The sequence below is a fragment of the Callorhinus ursinus genome, unplaced genomic scaffold (genome assembly GCF_003265705.2).
Source record: "Callorhinus ursinus isolate GAN/ISIS: 27379988/994484 unplaced genomic scaffold, GSC_fseal_2.0 scaffold18, whole genome shotgun sequence".
Classification (NCBI taxonomy): Eukaryota; Metazoa; Chordata; class Mammalia; order Carnivora; family Otariidae; genus Callorhinus; species Callorhinus ursinus.
Genome location: NW_027397080.1, coordinates 19,870,616 through 19,891,348, shown reverse-complemented (window position 1 = coordinate 19,891,348; position 20,733 = coordinate 19,870,616). Strand labels below are relative to the sequence as shown.

Genomic DNA, 20,733 nt, shown 5'->3' with positions numbered 1-20,733 from the left:
ATAAAATGGGGAAGAAGAGCAAACAAGAAAATGTGCACAAGGAACATTGTAGGCACTCCATAAACAGTGGCTATTGTTTTTATACAATAACACACCTATTATTATCCCCATTTTACAGTTGAAGAGAGTGAGGCAAAGAAGGCTTCAAAAACTTGCCCCAGATCACCCAGCTGGAAGTTGGTAGTACTTGAATTTGAACTGAGGCATCATGGCTCAGCTTTAACCATCACGAGACTGGCTTTCATAAGGCTCTAGTGAGAGACGAGATGCCAGGACTCCAGTACCGGGCCGGGCCTGTGGTGGGTGCTCAGTAAATGCTGGAGACTGAAGTGGATTGAAAGGTTCATCCAGGGAGCGGGGGGACATTACCCGAAGATCTCACTGACCATGACGTCTCATGCTTTTTATTTGACAAGACTCAACATCTTTTTTTTTAAAGATTTTATTTATTTATTCATGAGAGAGAGAGGAAGAGAGAGAGGGAGAGGGAGAGAGAGAGAGAGAGAGAGAGAGAGAAGCAGAGGGAGAAGCAGGCTCCCCGCTGAGCAGGGAGCCCGATGCGGGACTCGATCCCAGGACCCTGGGATCATGACCTGAGCCGAAGGCAGACGCTTAACCATCTGAGCCACCCAGGCGCCCGACAAGACTCAACATCTTAAGATCTCTCATGAGAACAGGATATAAAAAAAAAATAATTCATGAAACAAAATTCAGAATGGGGTCCCACTCAAAGCTTGGTGGGTCCAAAGCCTGTCAATCTGTCATTGTGGGTAATTGTGGGTTTTAACTTCAGAATATTAAGGTGATGCAGAGATACTGGGGAAGGAGGAAGGGTAGGGGGTAGTTGATCTGTGTGTTACTTTCTAATCAAGGTGCCACATGGAATTTTCTTTCAGCTCAGGTCATTAACCTCACGTACCCTCCTCCTCTGAGCTCCATACAAAACTTACGTAGACCAGAAAGCCTCCCATTTGAACCTAGGGTCTCTCTGTAGAGTTGGACAGCTTCCCATCTGAACTGAATCAATGGGGAATCCTGTGGATCACATTTCTCCCAACATGGATGAGCCATGAAAATATGCTAAGTGGAATCTCCGGTTTTGTCACCCTTCACAAAGCTGCCCCACTTTGGGTGGCCCAGAAGTCAAGAAGACAACAGGAAGAAGAACGCTGAACAATTTCATTGGTCGAACCAAAACGCAACATACCAGGATTGGCCCAAAGCTCAGGAAAAATAAACAAGACAATTCCAGTTGGGTTACAGGACACAACAGATAAAAACAGTCACCAGCAAATAAGACTAGGAGGCTTTCCGAAAATGGACGACTTTCTGAAACGCTTGTCGAAACTCTTCGTTAAACACAGTATATATTATTGGATTGATGAGGGAGTTGAGATAGCCAAGCCAGGTGAAGAAGTCAAAGAGGGCTGGGTGGAGCCAGCAGGAGTCCCGGCAGATGGGGAGGACTAGAGATGCGACAAAGAAGGGCAGCCAGCAGATGATAAAGGCCCCTAGGATGAGCCCCAGCGTTTTTGTGGCTTTCCTTTCTCGAGCCGCGGAAATCCTTCTGCGCGCCAGGACACTATCGGCTAGCTTGATTTTCACGTGGTTGAAAAACAGAGTGGAGCCGGCAGTATGGGTGTGCCCCTCCTGGAGCCTGGGGCTGAGCGAGCAGAGCGAGGACCCCGCAGAGCCCGTGATGAGGTGGGCCGTGGTGAAGCGCTTCCCATAGAGCGAAGGTGGATTCAGGATGCGATTCCGGGCGGCCACGTAGATGCGGCCATAGAGGATGATGAGCAGCACAGACGGGATGTAGAAGGCCCCGCAGGTGGAGTAGATGGTGTAGGAGATCTGAGATGTGTTCACCAGGCAGTCCGACATCTCTTCGTGAGCTTTGGCCTGCCGCCAGAAGAGTGGTGGGATGGAGATGCAGATCGAGATGACCCAGACGGTGGCAATCATGGCAGCCGCCCGGCCCACTGTGCGGCGTTTACTATACTCCAGGGCATCTGTGATGGCCCAGTACCTGTCCAGAGCAATGACACAGAGATGCAGGATGGAGGCAGTGCAGCAGGTGATGTCAGAAGACAGCCAGATGTCACAGAGGATTTGGCCAAAGCTCCAGGTGCGGGTGGTGGTATAGGCGATGCTGATGGGCATGACCAAGATGGAGACTAAGAGGTCAGTCATGGCCAGGGAGCCGATGAGATAGTTCGCGGGGGTGTGGAGCTTCCTGGTGAGGAAGATGGTGATGAGCACAAAGGTGTTGGACAGGGCTGTGGCCATTGTGATGATGGAAAGGAGCAGAGCAAGAGAGATCTTGAGGGCCTGGAGTGTCCCTGGACCCCAAGCCTCTGGGGTTTCTGTAGCATTCAGGGATCTGTTGGAGGCCTCCTGGAGAAGGCCTTCCAGTGACTGGTTTGGCGGGGACATTCTAGGTGGCTCTCTCTTCCCAAGTCCACAGACCTGGACACACACAGCTCCCTTCACAGTTGTCCTGCCTATGGGACAAGGTCATCCTTCTGCTTCATGCTGGTGGGGGCCCTCCATCAGAACAGCGCACAGTGAAAAGACCTCAAGACTTGACTGTTGGAAGAACAGTGAGGTGACAGCTGGTAGTTAAAGGTCTTTCCTAAACCGGATGAATCCCAAGATGTCTCACTCTTCTGGAACTTTGCCCAGCAAATGTTCAAGCCCAGGGGACACATGCTGACTTTGTTAGACATTTATCGGGATATCACACCAGTGTGGGCCGCACTTTGGGATTCTCGCTTTTGGCATTTTGGCTCCTTGCAAAGCTTGAGGGATAAATGTGTTTAATAAGAACTTCGGAATTTCCCCCATCCTATTCTGAGAAGAGTCTGGGTTTCAGATTGCCTCTGGGGGGACTTTTAAAACCAGAGACAAACAGAAGTACCAGCAGATTCTAAGAAGCAGTCCAGGCAACAGCTCGCTGTTTTCCTAAGTTCATCCTGACGCATCATGAGGCACTGAACTTTGGGGTTCCTGCCCCACTGATCACTCTGAGCCTGAACAGACAAAACATTCTGGTTACCAAGGCCTGAAGTATGCGTGAGCTGGGAGAAGGCAAAACAAACCGATCACTGTGGGTTCATCGAGGAGGGCACATGCCCAGAGCTCTAGGGCTTAAAAAAGAAAAGAAGGCAAGAGTTAGGTTCTAGAAGGACAATTGATACACTCGAGACTAACTGTAAGTTTAAAAGCATACTGCTTAGTGCTGGCAATGGCACCGTGAACCTAATATTGTCAAAAGTGTCAGGAGAACACAGGGGAGGGCAACAGGTCCCACCCCCACAATTCCCAGAGGGGGCAGAGCTGCTGGAAGCATCACAGGCTTGTTATAAATACATGAAATCAGCTCTGTAAATTATGAATCAGAAACCAACATTCTATTTGCTCCCAGCAACAATGAAAACTAAACAAAATAACTCCATGCACAGGGGCAAAAAAAAAAAGATCGACAGGAAAGATACCAAATTTTTACAATATATTTCTCTAGGAATTGGGGAGGGGGAGGTGACCTTTCTTTTATTCCTAAAAAATTTTTCAGATTTCCTAGAGTGAGCACGCATGATTCTTAAACGCAAAAACAAAAATACCTTTTGGTTAGCAGAGAAAATTAATTGCAAAAATTAAAACCCTAAGCATTGTTCATGGTGAAAGTTCAACTCCAGAAAATATATTCAGCTTTCCAAATGGAAACTGGGAATGTCATCACAAAAAAACCCTCAAAGACTCATTTTCTCCTCTGTGTGCCTCTGGCTTTGAATCTGGGTTTCAGTATTTGGGACACGGGCAAGCCAAGGGGTTCTTGGAGCTTGGGGCCCCTGGTATAGATGATTGGGGTAAGGTAAAGCAGAGGGCACTCTGTGTAAGGCCCATCTCTGGCACGACCCCAGCTGAAGCCTGTGGGGCCTGCAGGTAGCCCCTGATGTATGGGGTTAACAAGAAGAGTACCAAGACCCCTTAGCCCCATCCACACGCCTACCACCTCTTCCCCTGCCTTATATGGAATGCTAAAACTCCACCAGGAATCCCTATGATTCATTTGATTTCTTCCAGGTCCCATCCTGAGAGTGTTCAAAGCCTGGCACGGGGTGTAGACATATAGCTTCAAGGACCCTGGGATGGAGCTGCCCGGGCAGAACACCTCTGTGTTCCCTCTCTCGCTGGGTCCCTCTCTGTCAAATAAATAAATAAAATCTTTAAAGAAAAACAAACACATCATCATCGATACTTTTTATTTTTTTTTTTTTAAGATTTTATTTATTTGACAGAGAGAGACCCAGCGAGAGAGGGAACACAAGCAGGGGGAGTGAGAGAGGGAGAAGCAGGCTTCCTGCTGAGCAGGGAGCCCGATGCGGGGCTCGATCCCAGGACCCCGGGATCATGACCTGAGCCAAAGGCAGACGCTCAACGACTGAGCCACCCAGGCGCCCCCATCACTGATACTTTTAAAACCCCTAGACAATCTCATTCCTGCACTCTTTCCCCTCCAGGGGTGACCACAATCCTGGATTTTATATTTAACGTTTTCCTTGCTTTTCTTTATGGCTGTGCCAACATATATTTCTATCTCTAAACGCTTTGTTTCTTTGTGTGTGTTTTTGACTTCGGCACTAAGTGTTGTTTGTGAGAAGCACCCACAGGATGCAGCTTTGGTTTACTCGGGTTTGCTTCTCCGTGATGCTCTGGCATAGGAATACACCACATTCTACCACTCTGCTGTGGATGGAAGTTTGGGTGGTTTCTAGTTGTTTGTTTCTAGCCCATGCCACCGTGACCACTCTTGTTCCTCTCTGCTGATGAACACAGAGAAGGGGTTCCCTGCGATGTATACCTGGGAGCAAAATTACTGGGCCATGAGGTAATCATTGCACCTTTAGCTTTATGAGATAATATCAGATTGTTTGCTAATGAGGTTCCTCCTCTTTCTACTCTGCTAGTGGTAGGTGACAATTCCTGTTGGTCTACACCCTTACGGGACGATGCGGCATGATCAGACTTAAACTGTTGTACTTGTCGGCCGGGTGAATATGCTATTTCACTGTTGTTTTAATTTGTATTTTTTGTTTTATTATTTGAAGTGTGATAGGAGAAGCAGTTGCTTATGGAGCTACAGTCTTTATCTCCAAAGGCAGCTGGATTATGGGAAAGTCCCCCAACTCTGTTGAGGGTGGGGAAGGACAGCAGGCCGGAGAGGAGGGAGACAGCTTCAGGAGCACGTGGCTTCCCTCAAAATTCCAGCTCAGCATTCCTGACCAAGGCAAGCCACACTGTCCTTCCCAAGATGTCACCCACCAGCCTCCCAGGCCTTTCCTAGCCCACACCTTTCACTGAGTGAGGTTATTGGAATGCCTGGAACCCCAGGGGCGGCCACATGGGTTTGTGGGGCAGGCATACAGCCCTCCATGAGAAATGACTGCACCTAGTCTGTCTGGAAGGAAGAACATTCCAAACAGTCCAACCCAACTATTTTCCATGTGAACCAAAGTGGGAGGAAAACTTAGCCAGAGGCTTCTGAGGTGGAGCATGGAGTGAGAGGGTCAGGAGAGGGCATCGTTTTCACCCATCACCGTGAGGCCCCAAACCAGTTTCACTGCTGGAGGCACATGTGCCTTAAGGCTTTTTCTTCCTGATCCAGTCAGTGTGGAGAAGAATGGAAATCTCAAGAGCTGCTCCGGACCCAGTTTTTCCACTTCTAGATGGGTGACCTTCAGCAGGTGACGTCACCTCTCTGCTCACTTGTAAGGTGGGGGCCATATTGCCCACGTCACAGTGGGTGACTCTTGGCCCCAGGGCTAGCTCAGTGCCTGGAACATAGCAAGAGCTCTATGAAAGACATAATAATAATAATATCTTTTAAACTTTAGGAATGTTCTTGGGCAGGTTAGGATTAAGTTTGGTTTTCTTAGGGCACCTGGGTGGCTCAGTCAGTTATGCACCTGACTCTTTTTTTTTAGAGATTTTTATTTATTTATTTGACAGAGAGAGACACAGTGAGAGAGGGAACACAAGCAGGGGGAGTGGGAGGGGGGAAAAGCAGGCCTCCTGCAGAGCAGAGAGACCGATGCGGGGCTCGATCCCAGGACCCCGGGATCATGACCTGAGCAGAAGGCAGAGGCTTAACGACTGAGCCACCCAGGCGCCCCTGATGATGTGTTTTTTAAGGTGGTGGTAGGTACTTGGATGTTGATGATTATTCTTTGAACTGTATGTATATTATAATATGTACTCTTTTGTAGGGAATGATATATTTATAATTATTTCTCTTAGACAATCAATTTTGTACATTTGAGAAAAAAAGGCAACCATACTACCAGCAATGACATGGACACAGCTCGATACAGTAAATACCTGTTGATACATTTGAATCCAGAAGATGTGGGTTCTGGTCCCAGCTCTGCCATGGACCAGAAGGTAACCAAGGATAAGTCATGACTTCTCTTGAACCCTCAGCTTCTTCCTGGGTAAAATGGGAATATAAGCATGGCTATGCTGCCCTAAAGGATGTTTAACACTTCCAATAAGATCATGTCTGTGGGGCGCCGGGGTGGCTCAGTCGTTAGGCGTCTGCCTTCGCCTCAGGTCATGGTCCCAGGGTCCTGGGTTCGAGCCCCGCACCGGGCTCCCTGCTCCGCGGGAAGCCTGCTTCTCCCTCTCCCACTCCCCCCGCTTGTGTTCCCTCTCTCGCTGTGTCTCTCTCTGTCAAATAAATAAATAAGATCTTAAAAAAAAAGATCACGTGTGTGATGTGTACTAACTATAGAAACTTGGACAAATGTAATGAGGGTACAACGATGGCAGGCAGTGGCTAAAAGCGTACATTTAAAAATGTATATATTTATTTATTTGAGGAAGAGAGAGAGAGAAAGCATGAGGGGGGAGGGGCAGAGGAAGAGGGAGATAGAATACTCAAGCATACTCCCCACTGAGCATGGAGCCCAATGCCAGGACCCTGAGATCATGACCTGAGCCAAAATCAAGAGCCAGACACTTAACCGATTGAACCAGCCAAGTGCCCCGTAAAAGCGTACATTTTAAGTCAGGGAGGATCAGGGTCCATTTCCTGTTGCTCCACTTTCTTGCTATGGCCGTTGGGCAAGTCATGAAAGCTCTCTGGGCCCGCACAGCTTCTGTGAGGGAGCCAATAACCCAGACCTCACAGGAGCTTGGGGAGAACTGGTAAAATCCTGGATCCAAATGCCCGACATAGCAAATGATGACTTCTCTGGTTTCTCTGTGATGTGTCCAACCAAACTCAGGTCTGCAGGCAATGAGGTCTCTTCTATCCACTGTCCAACAAGCCATCCCTGTCCATTTTAGTGAGTGATGTCTGCCACTGTCAGAACTACCAGCCATACCAGGGAGCTTCTCCCTCGCCCACCACACCCCCAGGAACCACTGCAGCAGCAGCGAGGACTCCCCTTAGCCCAGCAGTGTCTCCTCCAGAGTCCAGACCACATAGACCCCAGCCACACCATACACTCCCAGCTCTAGCATCTCTGCAGCAAGATGGAGGGGCAAAAGCAGAGTCTCAATCTCAACTTGTTCCACAGACTTTTTTTTTTTTTTAAGATTTTATTTATTTATTTGACAGAGAGAGAGAGACAGCGAGAGAGGGAACACAAGCAGGGGGAGTGGGAGAGGGAGAAGCAGGCTTCCCGCGGAGCAGGGAGCCCGGTGCGGGGCTCGAACCCAGGACCCTGGGATGATGACCTGTGCTGAGGGCAGAGGCTTAACGACTGAGCCACCCAGGCGCCCCATCATAGACCACTTCTGAGCATAGCTGATTGGACCAGTGGGCACGTGACCCCAAATGAGCCAACCAGATTCTCTCCTGGGAATTTAGCAAGGAGACTGTGAACACCTGGGTGGATTGACAATGGAGGAGGAGCAACCTGCAAGCCAAGGACCCTGAGGCTGAAGTCTGGCCACGGCTGAAGACCAAGGCCAGGGCAAGTTTAGGGGCAGCAGAAGAGCCATAGGTAAATAAGGAAAAGGTCTGCAGAGAGATGCAGGAGAAGGGAGCGGACAGAGAAAAGAGCAGAGAAACAGGAGAACCACTTGCCCCAAGAGAGGAAGAGGAAGGAACCTTCCAGATCCAGTGGCCCTCCTTCCTATTCTCGGATGTCCATAAGCAACCTCTGTAGCCAGGAAACCTCACTGTTAACCAGCTCCTACTTTTCCCAGTTGAGCCAGTTCAAATGAACTGAGAAACAGTCCAACAGGCCCTGAGAAGCGGTAATAAGACAGAGGATTTCCAATCAAAAACTAATGATGTAATATATGATTAACATAACAATAAAAAAATTAAAAAAAAGACAGAGGATTTCCAGTTCCTTTCCCCCAAACAATCCCTCCTGTGCAGTGGAGGCAAGTCATTTCACCTCCTGGGCTTTTCTTCTTCATCTGTAAATTGGGGTAATAGCACCTTTCCCCCAGAACTGCTTCGTGGATTCAGTGGCAAGGATGCGTGCCTGGCCCACAGCAGGGGCTCTCTGTAGCCCTCTCAACAAGGGCTTCCTACCCAGGACTCATTCAATTTGCAGAAAGATCAGTCACCTCCCCTTTCTGAAAGATCTTTGTTTTAACAGTCATAAAACCTTGCCAGAAAACAAGAGAATTTATGGGTTTAATGTATCCTCAGAAACCAGTCTCAGCCTTTTGGAAGAAAAAAAACCCAGGGCTCTGTGATGAAGATTTGTTGCAGTAGGATAAATACCCCCCAGAGAAATTCCTGTCTGTTGTTTCTCTAGAAGCTGTGTGGTACGGCTGAGTGAGCCCTGGATGGGGAGATCATTCTCCACAAATCTGAAGAGAGTTTTATATTTTACAAAGTGCATCCACAGCTGTGACCATCTCCTTCTCTGTAGGGCACGGGACCTCCCTCAGCCTCAGTTTCCTGCTCTGTAAAATCAAGGCATCAAGTTTATCTCCTGAGGGTATTGTGAGCATGAAATAATATATGTTCAGAAAACTAGAAAAGTGTTAACATGGGTGCGTGTTTGTCTGTCTATATATCTGAGCACAAGGCTTGACTTCTAATTAGTATCTCAAGCAAGTCCATCTTTCACCTGTTTCTCTAATTATAAAATCTGGAAAATGAGGAAAATAAAAAATAGCCAAACCTCTGACCAAAACCTACTCCCAGCTATATAACCAACAAAAACCTGCATGTATGTCCGCCAAACCACTGGTGCAAGAATTGTTCATACAGGCACAGTGTAACGACCACAAACTGAAAGCTATCCCAACAGACATCAACAGTAGGATGGAGAAATGAGTTGTGGCAGAGTCATGCAGTAGAATATTATACATCAGTGAGAAGGAACACCAGCTCCCTGCTACACACCACCACAAGGAAAAAGCAGAACTAATGTTGAGCCCGAGAAGCTGAACATTATGACACACCACATGTGATTCAAATGTCATAAAGTTCAAGAACAGGCAAAACTGACCTACACTGATGGAAGTCAGGCTAGGGTCAAAGGGAGACCCTGGGCTCGTCCACTTAACCTCTTGGAGCTGTTTCTTCATATGGAAAACGGGGATGAGGGATGCCTGGCTGGGTCAGTCGGTGGAATGTGCAACTCTTAATCTCAGGGTTGTGAGTTCAAGCCCCACATTGGGTGTAGAGATTACTTAAAAATAAAATCTGGGGCACCTGGGTGGCTCAGTTGGTTAAGCATCTGATTTCAGCTCAGGTCCTGATCTCAGCGTCCTGGGATCAAGCCTCCTGTTGGGCTCCCTGCTCAGCTGGGAGTTGGCTTGTCCCTCTGCCCCTCCCCCTGCTCGTATACTCTCTCTCTCAAATAAATAAAATTTTTAAAAAATAAAGTAAAATAGGGGCGCCTGGGGGGCTCAGTCGTTAAGCGTCTGCCTTTGGCTCGGGTCATGATCCCAGGGTTCTGGGATCGAGCCCCGCGTCGGGCTCCCTGCTCCGCGGGAAGCCTGCTTCTCCCTCTCCCACTCCCCCTGCTTGTGTTCCCTCTCTCGCTGTGTCTCTCTCTGTCAAATAAATAAATAAAATCTTTAAAAAAATAAAGTAAAATAAAATCTTAAAGAAATAAAGAAAGAAAACATGGACAATAACAACACCAACCTCAAACTGCTGTTATGTTTGAGTGAGCTGAACAGAAAGCCTAGCCATATAGTAAACGCTCCATCAATTAGTTATAATCAACAGCCCCTCCCTGGCAAATCTGATTTCGAAGGAATACCTTAAGTGACTCAATCCAATCTAATCAGCTGAGATTGCTGATGCCCAGAGAGGCAGGTGTCTTGTCTAAGACCACACAGCGGCGTTTTGCTCCCTTCTTAGCTCAGCTCTGTGCTTCTATTACCTCGTGCTGCCTCTGCCTGTCCCTGTCAAAAGGAAGGGTAGATTTCCTTGTCCCTCAAGTCTGGGTTCAGCACGGACTAGCTGTGGTCAACAGAATGAGGCAGAAGCAACAGCGAGCCAGTTCCAAATTTAGTCCTCAAGAGGCTGTGCATGTTTCTGTTTGCACTCTGCCACGAGCACATGTGTGGGCAAGCCCACTGGTCCCTAGAGGAGGTGAAGACTCATGGAGCGGAGCCACTCCAGCCAACTGCCCCCAGCCAAAGCCGGCCTAGAACGGAGCTCCTCAGCTGACCAACAGATGCACATGTGAGCCCAGCTAAACCAGCAGAAATGCCCAGCCAATTTCAGATTAAATCAGCCAGTCTCCAGATGCAGGACTCATAGTAATAAATGTCATCTTAATCCACTGAGTTTGGGGGTGGTTTGTTACACAGCAATAGCTGACTGATATAGTCTCATTTGCCGAATTACTAAGTTCTGTCGATGCTACTGCACAAACCTAACTCTGCCTTGGCTCTTTCCTCCCTTCCAGCCCTTGTTGTCACTCTCCTGTTTCTCTCTGCTGCTGCTCCTGCCCCCTCTTCATTCTCTTAGCACATCACACCCAGAATTTTCCTTTATTTTTTTATTGTTTACACATTTTATTTATTTGAGAGAAAGAGAGAGAAAGAGAGCGAGAGTGCATGAACGGTGGGGAGGGGCAGAGGGGGAGGGAGAAGCAGACCCCCCACTGAGCAGGGGGCCTGACGCAGGACTCAATCCTAGGACACTGGGATCATGACCTTAGCCCGAGGCAGATGCTTAACTGACTGAGCCACCCAGGTGTCCCAGAATCTTCCTTTTAACTAAAAGTCTGACCATGTCGGTCCTTTACAATCCTCCAGTGGCTCCCAAGGCCCCTGAGATTCAGTCCCAACTTGGTCTAAGAGACCCTTCATGAACTGGTCTTTATTTACATTTCCCGCATCATCTCCTGACCCAGCTGGCTGTGACCTTTGCACTCCAGTGACACAGATCTGCTAGTCTTCCGGCCAGCACCCCGCTGCCATGAGCCCCAGCGCTGCTTTCAGCTCAGAACCTCTGTCCCCGTTGTGTCCTCTGCCTGGAAAGTATCCCCTGCTCAGCCCTCTGGTTGCCTAATCCAAGTCACCCTTCAGGACTAAGCTCTGACATCTCCCCAGGGAGCCTTCCCTAACCTCCCCCCAGCCCAGCTTGGGTTAGATACCCTGCTCTGGATGCCTAACACCATAGCTCTTACCATGCTGGACTGTCTCCATCACTGGACCTTGAGTGCAGGGACCATGTCTTACTTAACCCCTAGAGCCCTGACACCTGGCCCAGAGCAAGAGCTAAGTACCTGTTTATGATAGTCTCCCTGAACTGGTGAGGAACAGGCTGAGAACAGTGCTTGGCCTGAGAGGGCGGAGCCCTGATCTTTTGCTTGGTTCTGCCATAATCTCTCTGTGGCCTCAGATAAGCCAGTTCCTGTTCTGGGCCTCAGTTTCTCCATCTTGAAAATGCAAGGGTTTGGGGCGCCTGGCTGGCTCAGTTGGTTAAGCGTCTGCCTTCGGCTCCAGTCATGATCCTGGGATCCTGGGATCAAGCCCCAAGTGGGTGTCCCTGCTCAGCTGGGAAGCCTGCTTCTCCCTCTCCCTCTGCCCTTCCCCTCTGCTAGTGCTCTCTCTCTCTGTCAAATAAATAACTAAAATCTTTTAAAAAAATAAAGAAGAAATCCAAGACAGGTGAAGCCTGTTTTCCAGACCTTTGCAACAGCTAGGGAAGTCAGAAAATGCAACCCCTTTTTACTTACAGCTTTGCACTGAGTTATTACCAGCCTTCAGTAGGGAAGGGACCACCTTGAACGACTAAATGTGTTGCCCACAGGCTTTGTGGTTGACCACTCACTGGATTTTCTCCCATGCTTGTGGGAAAGTGGGCAAAGGGGTTTTAAACTCACCATCTGCCTCTAATACTACGCTTGGAGGCAGAGTTAGTACCCCCACCTTACAGATGACAAAACTGAGGTCCAGAGAGGTGAAATGACTAGCCCAAGGCCACACGGGTAATATGTGACACAGCTAGGACTGAGAGCCATCCCTGAAAAACTCCAGAATAGCCACTGCTGGCCACACGTGGTCATTGAGGGCTTGAAACGTGGCCACTGAGATGTGCTGGAGTGTAAAACGCAGTGAGTTTCAAAAAGAATGTAAAGTATCTCACTAATAATTTTTTTTAAGATTTTATTTATTTATTCATGAGAGAGACAGAGAGAAGCAGAGGGAGAAGCAGGCTCCCGCGGAGCAGGGAGCCCGATGCGGGACTCAATCCCAGGACCCTGGAATCATGGAGCCGAAGGCAGACGCCCAACCATCTGAGCCACCCAGGCACCCTCACTAATAATTTTTTATATCAGTTAGTTGATCATATTTTGGTCATATTGAGTAAATAAAACATAAGTGAAATTCATTTCACTTTTTTCTTTTCTTAACACAGCTACCTCTAAATTTTCTAAATCTAAAACTACCTCCGCGGCTTGCTTTCTGCTTTTATTGCATACTGTGCTCTTGAACCAGTGGTTCTCAACAGGGGTGATATCGCCCCCTAGGGGTCATTTGGGGACTCTGTCCTCAGGGAACTCCCGCAATCCACCGGCGGGGTTGGGACGGCCCGGGGTGCTGCGCGCGCAGGGGCTGGAAGCCCAGTAGCAGCAAAGTAACCAGCCACGCTCTTAAGAGTTTACTAGGTGCCAGGCACTGTTTTCAGCACTTCTCCTTTATCAGCTCAGTTAAGGCTGATCCTCTCACCGTCTGAAGTCAGTCCCATTGGTATTATTCCCAGTGCCCAGGGCAGAGAACTGCCGCTCAGGGAAATGGCTTGTCGGAGGCCCTGCAGATCCAGGCTAGGTGCCCGGCTTGCTCGCCTCCCTGCTCCACAGCTCAGGAAAGGTGAGTGAGTCAGCTCCACTCCCTCCTCCACTGCACCAAGAGCCCACACAAGCCTGCACACACTCCCAGGCTCTTTGCTGGGGACCTGGTTCTATGCCAAACTCTGTCACTCCCACCCGAGCACTCCTTGGCCCCGGGGAGCACGCAGGAGCTGTTCCTTCACCCGGCAGCACGCGATCCTCCGCCTACCTTCTCCGCACAGCCCAGAGCGAGGGTAGAAACAGCTGCTCACCGCAGCCCATCTCACACTGGAATGAGCCCACGGACTACCTAGGGATCTTAGGAAACGGGCAGGTGCTGATTCCGTGGGAGCAGAGCAGGACGTGAGATTCGGCATTGCTGACCAGCTCCCAGGTGATGGGGCTGCTCCATGAGCAGCAATGAATGGTGCGAGGGATAATCGCAATGTCCGGGCTAGGGCTTAAGAAGGATGTGAGTGTCAGAGCGGGAAGGACTCAGGAATCATGTAGTCCAACTCCCTCATGGTGCTGACAGGGAAAGAGGCCCAGAGAGGGCAGGACACTTGCCCACGGGCACACGGTGAGTTATAGGCAGAGACCAAGTCTTCAGACTCCCTTCATTGCTCCTTCCGCTGCCTTCCGTTTGCAGCAGCAGGAACTTGAGACTAAGGACAGCAGTAGCCACTGGCTCTTGTGCCCGTTTCACACCGTACATTTTTGGCATTTTCAAATCTCCCAGTCACCTCTGTCGGAGTTTCCCTACCAGGGGAGTAATTCTCAGAGCAGACTGGCAGGGCAGACCACACTCGGCCAGAAGCCTCCAGGGCTGCATCCCCAGGTCCTGGAGCTCACTCTGCTGTGCCCCCCCTCCCCATGCTGCACATCTGGGTCCCCAGAGAGCACTTGAGCTGACGGAGTGAAACTACTTTTAGGGCAAGCGAGAGGCTGTCTTCTCCAGACTGGATAAACAAGGTATGAACAACAGGAATTCATTTCCTAGAAATGGAACACTGAATTTGTTAGGGCTTACGGGATCCAAACCTACTATTCACCATTTGTTCACCCTGCTGGGAGGCATAATCCAGCTGTGTTACAAGCACAAGCTTTAGAGTCAGGTAGACTGAATTTGCTTTCCCGCTCTGCCACTTACTAGCTCTGTGACTTTGGGCAAGTTTCTCAACTTCTCTGAGCCTGTTTCCTCATCCATTCGATAGCTATTCTAGCTATTTACTTAAAGCTTTACCACGTGTTGGCATAAGCAACACACATGTGGACCATGTTCCTGGGAAGACTTCTGGCGGCCCCGGGGATACCCTCCTGGAACCTGGGTCCACAGACATGACTGAGGATGACATTGGAGCATGAAGGGAGCCATGGGAATGTAGGAGAGACAGATAACCTGCTGCGACCACGAGACCCCTTCTGAAAGTAGCCCTGAAGCAGAGCGCTGGAGGACAAATGCAGTCAGCCAGGGGAGAGGAGTTGGGGCCGAGGACACCTATTCCACAGACTGGAGAATCCTTGGAGAACTTCTCCCTTCATGCACCCTGAATCTTTTCTCTTCAGTTCCTGTGGTTTACCTATCCAGAGGCTACACAGTCCAGCCCTTTCCCCTCCTCTTCACCTGTACTCGGCAGAAGACCCCACCTCCAGCGTGGCTGAGGTCTCCTTCTGCAAAAACACCGTAGTTCTGTCACTCCTCTGAGCCTTTGCATAGCCTATTCCCTCTACCTGAAATACCCTTCCTCTCATCTCTGGATCCACCTTCTCTGGAGGTTTTTCTGGACCCAAGAGATGGAACTGATTACTCCTTCCTCCCCACTCCACCAGGCTTACTTGCTGACTGCCTGTCTCCCTGTTGGACTTGATTTCTGGAAGGGGGGAGTGGTATACCTGTGTCATGAAGCCCATAGACCTCTGTGTGGTTAGCCTTCATCCACCCATCCAACTGCAACTTCACTCCCAGGATCGAATTCAACTGTCGCCTCTTTGCTGAAACTTGTCCACTCCGTCCACCACGCATGGGAGCTTGGAAGGTCCCAAACTCAAGACAGCCACCATCTTCCTCACCCACAGCAGCCCCTCCTGTTTCCTCCTTGGCAGGCATGATCCTGTCCCCATTCACCTGTCCCTAGCACTTGGCATCCTCCCCCTCCCCTATTCTCCCCAGCAATTAACCAGTTACTTCCCTTTTATGTATGAGCAGGTTGAGGCTCAGAAAGGTCATGCAATCTGCTCAAGGTCACACAGCGCACTCGTGGCCAGATCCAGGGTCTTGCTCTGAATGGCTCAGACTTCCTCCCTAGCCTCCCTACAAGTCCTGTCTCCTCTCCCCTGACTTCCCCATACACATTTGGGGCATTCACATGCTGGTTCAGGCTCACTCCCCTCTGCCTGGAAGAATGATCTTTCCCACTCCCCTTCATGCATACTTGATGTCATCTGCTCTCTGTTCTCTGAAGCCCTTCTCAAAAGCCGTTTCCTCCAGGAAGCCTTTTCTGGTGGCAAAACCTTCCTCCTTTAAGCCCTCTCCTGACTCCGGGTCTGTTTGTGCCTCTCATTGCCTGTGCCTGGAAGCTCTTTGAAGAGCTACCTATTCCCTCCGTACTCCAGTGACCATGGCACGGTAGGCTGGCAATCAGTATAGAAGAACAAGGCTCCAGTGAGCCCTGGAGAAAGAATAGCATTTGCTCTCTCCAGTCTGAAACTCTCTAATGGCTCCCATATCGGAACAAAATCCGAAATCCTCACCATGGCCCACAAGGCCCTACACTGTCTGATGCCCAAGACACCTCCCTGACTTCATCTCTTATCAGATGCCAGCCCCACCCTTAAATATCACCTCTTAGGCACAGCTTTGACCCGCCAATATAATAAAGTACCTCTCATTCTCTATCCTATCACCCTGCTTGATGCTCATTTTAGCACTTAACCCACTTAACCCTATCTGATATTTTCTGCTCATCTTTGCTTGTCTCACTCCACCCCCTCCCAAAACTCACCTTCTGTCGAGCCCATTGCTATATCCCCAGTGTCTAGAACAATGTGGGGCTGGCAATACCTAGACGGGTCTACAGCCTGAGGAGAGATCTGAGCTGGAGACAAACCTTTATGAGTCACATGCACAGAGGTGGTTACTAAAGCCAACAGGGTGGATGAGCTTACCCAGGGAGAGTGTCTAGTATGAGCGGAGCGGAGGGCCTGGGAGAGCAGAGCCGCTAATGGCTGCAGAAAGAAGGATAAACTTGCAAAAACAAGAGATGAGGGCACCTGGGTGGCTCAGTTGGTTAAGCGACTGCCTTCAGCTCGGGTCATGATCCCGGAGTCCCGGGATGGAGTCCCACGTCGGGCTCCCTGCTCAGCAGGGAGTCTGCTTCTCCCTCTGACCCTCCCCCCTCTCATGTACTCTCTCTCTCTCTCTCATTCTCACTCTCTCAAAATAAATAATAAATAAATCTTTAAAAAAAAAAAACAAGAGATGAAGAAGGGAAAATACGACAGTGTTACATTGCAGGAGGCAGAGGAGAGTGTGTCCTGAGGAAAGGAGTGGTCAGCTGTGTCATCTGCTGCTGAGAGAGAAAGTTCAAGACTGAATGATGTCTGTGGAATTCAGCTTGCTGGAGGACACTGGTGACCTTGGCAGACCCCTGTTCCTCTGCATGACTCCAGACCCTGCACCATCTGCAATGAGAGGAACCTCTCAGGTCCCGGGAACTCCCAGCTCTGAGAATGTATTTCTGCTCATAGTCACATCACTTTGCCAAGAACTGTCATCCCTCTGCAGCCTAGGAGAGTACAGATGACCCTGTCCGTTCACTCTCATTATCTGTCATGCAACTGACCAATTCTGAGAAAGCACCTTTGTATTTCTGGGCCTGTACTAGGCACCGTGGGGAGGAAGAGGCCCTAGGCCCTACCAGTCACGTCCAGCTGGCCGGCTCCTCCCTCCTAGGCCACCCTCTAGGTACTGGCTTCCAGGATGCCTCCACAATAAAGACCACCCATTTTTTCCCACTCACTGGACAGTACCAAAGCCTGCAGAAGGCCCAGCTGTCCAAGCAGCCTTGCTCGCTGCTGTCGGTAAAGAGTCCCTCCTTGTCCCTGTGAGGAAGGCTAAGACCCTGACCAGTGGCTGTGCAGTCCAGAGGAGAGCACAGGCCTGAGACGTGTGCTCAATCAGAAAACACTGGAGGCCAATTCTAAGGAAGAGATTGAGAGGTGATTCCCACTAACCAGAGCAATGATTTCCACTAATGACTGAGCTGTTGTGTGGCCAGGTGCTGTGCTGAGCAATGACCACATTTGATGTGCCCAGCAAGCTGGTAAGGCAGCATTCCTAACCCATTTCACATGGGAGAAAACCACGGCTCAGAGACTCAGAGACGTTAAGGGCTTTCACAAGGTCAAGCAGCTAGTAAATAGCCAAGCCCGGTTTGCTAATGCAGACAATCTGATGGAGAGCACCAGCTCTTAATTTTTGAACTTCCCCAGAGCTGGTGAGGCAAGGGGCTAAGTCTTAGATCCTCTTACAAGCAATGCGACCTTGGGCAAGACTTAGTCTCCACTCTCCTCACCTGCAGCAAAGCAGATTTCTTAGTGCCCTTACAGTTCTGACATTATGTGATTACCTAGGATTTGTACAGAACTTTACAGTTTAGAAAAAGGCATCCTTACAGCATCTCATTTATTCCCACAGATCTTGCACGGTGGGAGAAGCATCCCCTCCATTTGATAGATGAGCAAACTGAAGTTCGAAGAGATGCAGTGACCTGCCCAAGGTCACAAAGCAAGTCCGGGCCCGTTAGGCTTCGGGTCTGGAAACAGGCTCCATCCACACTAGACGCTCTTTCAACTCCCCTTCGGAAAGGGCCGGCCCCGCGCTGCGCCGCCCCCGGACCTGGCCGGCAGGGGGCAGCGCCCCGCTTCCCTCCGCCGCCCGGGGCCACGTGGGGGCGTCACAGCCCCCGACCCAGGGGAGCGGCCCCAGCCCAGGCAGATCTCGCCCCCGCGCGGGGCGCCCCGAACGCGCGCCTGGGACCCCGCACCCGTCTCCCGGCGCTGCCTCAGCCCCCACTCCGTCCCGGGGCTCCGGACGGCGCCCCCCGGACGCTCCCCGCGGGTTGGACTGGTCCTTCGGGACCCTCTGTCTCGCCCGCGCGCGCGCGCGCACCTCGCCTCCGAAGGCGCCGAGAAGGGGATCCGCGTCGGGTCACCGAGGCCCCAAGCCGCGGCGCCCCTTCCCCGCCCCAGCGCCCTTGGGACGGCCGCCACGGCCGGACTCCCGGCCCCGAGGGCCCCGGCGCGCCCTCCCCGGGCGGCACTCGGCTCCGAGAGCTTACCCGCTCCCCGCCACGCAGGTGCGGACCCCGGGCTCGCCGGTCCGGGTCCTGCTTCCTCGCGCAGCGCCGCGTCTCTCCGCCGGCGGCCACCGCATCTCGCCGCGACCCCCGCCGAGCTCCGGGCGCCGTCCGCCCCGCCGCCCCGGGGACTCTGCCCGGCCCGCGCCCTCGCGATCCCCGCCTCCCTCCGCCCCGGCCGGCGCCCTGCGGCTCCCGTTTGGCGCTCCCCTTCCCGCGCCCGCCGCTCCGCCTTGCTCCCCTCCCCCAGCTCCTCCCCCGCGAGGCTCGCTCCCCTCTCGGCCCCCCGCCCGCGGCCCGCAGGCTCGGCCCTCTCCGGTCCCGGCCGCGCAGGGGAGCTCGGAGGCCCCGCCGCCGCCCCAGCCCAGCCCCGGGCTCCCCGCGCCGCACCTGTAGGAGAGCGGGTGGGCTGGGTCCGCAGTTGGGGGGGTGCGGCCACGCCCAGAGCCCCGGGGTGAAAGCCTAGCCTCTGGCATCCGTCCTTCGGTGCCCGTCTCGTGTGTTCATCCCTAGCTGGATTTTTTTTTTTTCCTTCGTTTAACAAATAACTTGCTCTGTGTGTCAGGCATGTTCTAGACACTGGGGACATGGTGCACTCAACAGATGTGGACCCAAGGAAGCTTACATGAATGTGATAAGTAAAACATATAAAATGTTTGTAGGGGTAAATGGTATGGAAGAAAATAAAGTAGGGAAAAGGAAAGAGAGATGAGGTGGCCTCACTGGGAAAGTGGCGCCTGAGCGGAGGCAGGAGGTGGGGAGTGGGCCCTGCAGAAGTGTGGGGAACCGGTGTTCCCAGTGAGGGCCCCCCACACCCCCACCCCCCAGGCTGCCGGTCGGTTGGGGACTAAGTGAATAGCGGGAATTGAGGTCAGAGAGGCACTTCCCTCCTCCTGTGCTGACGTGAATCTGCCCCGTCCCAGAGAACCAGGGCTGAGAAGACTTGAGCACAAAAACGAACATCGAGAACCGCGCGTTGGCGAGGCACAGCGCTGGGGGCGTCCTGTGTCCAAGCTTCACATGGGTCAGGTGGAGCTGGCCTTCCATATCCGTATGGGCTTTTTGTCTACTTGCTGTTCATGCATTTTGAAGCCTTGTTATTAGGTCCATCCAGCATTAGGATGACCATGTCTTCTTGATGAACTGACCCTTTTATCCTTATGAAGTGACTCTGTCCCTGGCAACCGGTTTTGTCGTGAAGTCTCCTTTAGCTGGGTGTAGGGAGAGGCCAGCAGTTGGGTGGCTGGTTTATTTACAGCCCACACGACTGTTTGAAAGCTGGCCCACCAACCCTTAGCGCCTCCTCTAGACTTTCTTGTTAGTGTCCTTCTTTGTCCTTCTCTCTCCACAAATTCCCTACCCACCTGGCCCTCCCCTCCTTTCTCCACACCTCACCCTCCTGGTTTACCGTTGGATCATTGGCCAGGGACCTCCATCTCTCTCAATCTCTCTCTCTTTTTTGGAAGGCTGTGATCAATGATCATCAATAATGCAAAAATTCTTTTTGTCTTAGTGCAAATCCCAGGCAAGTAAATCACTGGCAAATAGACAGGAGTTATGCGCAGCCACACCTCAGCCTCCTTCACTCTTACTCAGGTCCTGGGCTCTTTTCCCAAATAGGAAATAGGAAGATGGAACAATGCCATATGTAGGCATTTCCCAAAATAGGTGCTGCTGCTGCCCCTGCCCCAAGTAGAACAGTCCTAGAGGAGGAAGGGGACCCGTCTACACAGCAGAAGCAATTGCATTACCACCAGGGTCCCAGCCTGAGGTCCTAGAGTCAGGAAACCCACACGGAGTAAATACACCTGGGGGGTGTCCTCAGTGAAAAGACCCGGACAGCCCCAGAAGCTATCCTGACCAGGGATGAGACACAGGGAAGAGAGAGGGGCAAACCTTGTGTGACATCTCAGCATTCTCTAACCAACTGACAGCGTTTAACAACAAAAGCAGCCCACGATGGTAAATGCCTTTGGAAAGCTGGTTTAAGGAAAAGGCTGCGTCTGCTGGAGAAGGTCACTTCAGCCTCTCAGCCCTCACCCTCTGTGTTAAGTAAGCACATTCTCCACTCGCAGAAAGCTTACAGCCCAGGAGAGAAAACCTAC

The 20,733-nt window shown here is 51.2% G+C and overlaps 1 protein-coding gene across 4 annotated transcripts; it reads right to left on the bottom strand.

The window, feature by feature from the left end:
* Positions 1-488: 488 nt before the first annotated feature.
* Positions 489-19,031, bottom strand: HTR1D (5-hydroxytryptamine receptor 1D). Of its 4 annotated transcripts, none has more exons than XM_073903611.1 (3): positions 19,019-19,031; positions 6,379-6,487; positions 489-3,146 (listed from the first exon to the last, which is right to left on the bottom strand). In XM_073903611.1, the coding sequence occupies exon 3, from the start codon at positions 2,431-2,433 to the stop codon at positions 1,300-1,302; it is 1,134 nt and encodes a 377-aa protein (XP_073759712.1). In that variant the 5' UTR covers positions 2,434-3,146; positions 6,379-6,487; positions 19,019-19,031; the 3' UTR covers positions 489-1,299. The 4 variants fall into 4 exon arrangements, with proteins under 4 accessions (XP_073759712.1, XP_073759711.1, XP_025712670.1 ...); XM_073903610.1 differs by lacking the exon at positions 19,019-19,031 and adding an exon at positions 18,611-18,802; XM_025856885.2 differs by lacking the exons at positions 6,379-6,487; positions 19,019-19,031 and adding an exon at positions 18,611-18,802.
* Positions 19,032-20,733: the final 1,702 nt, after the last annotated feature.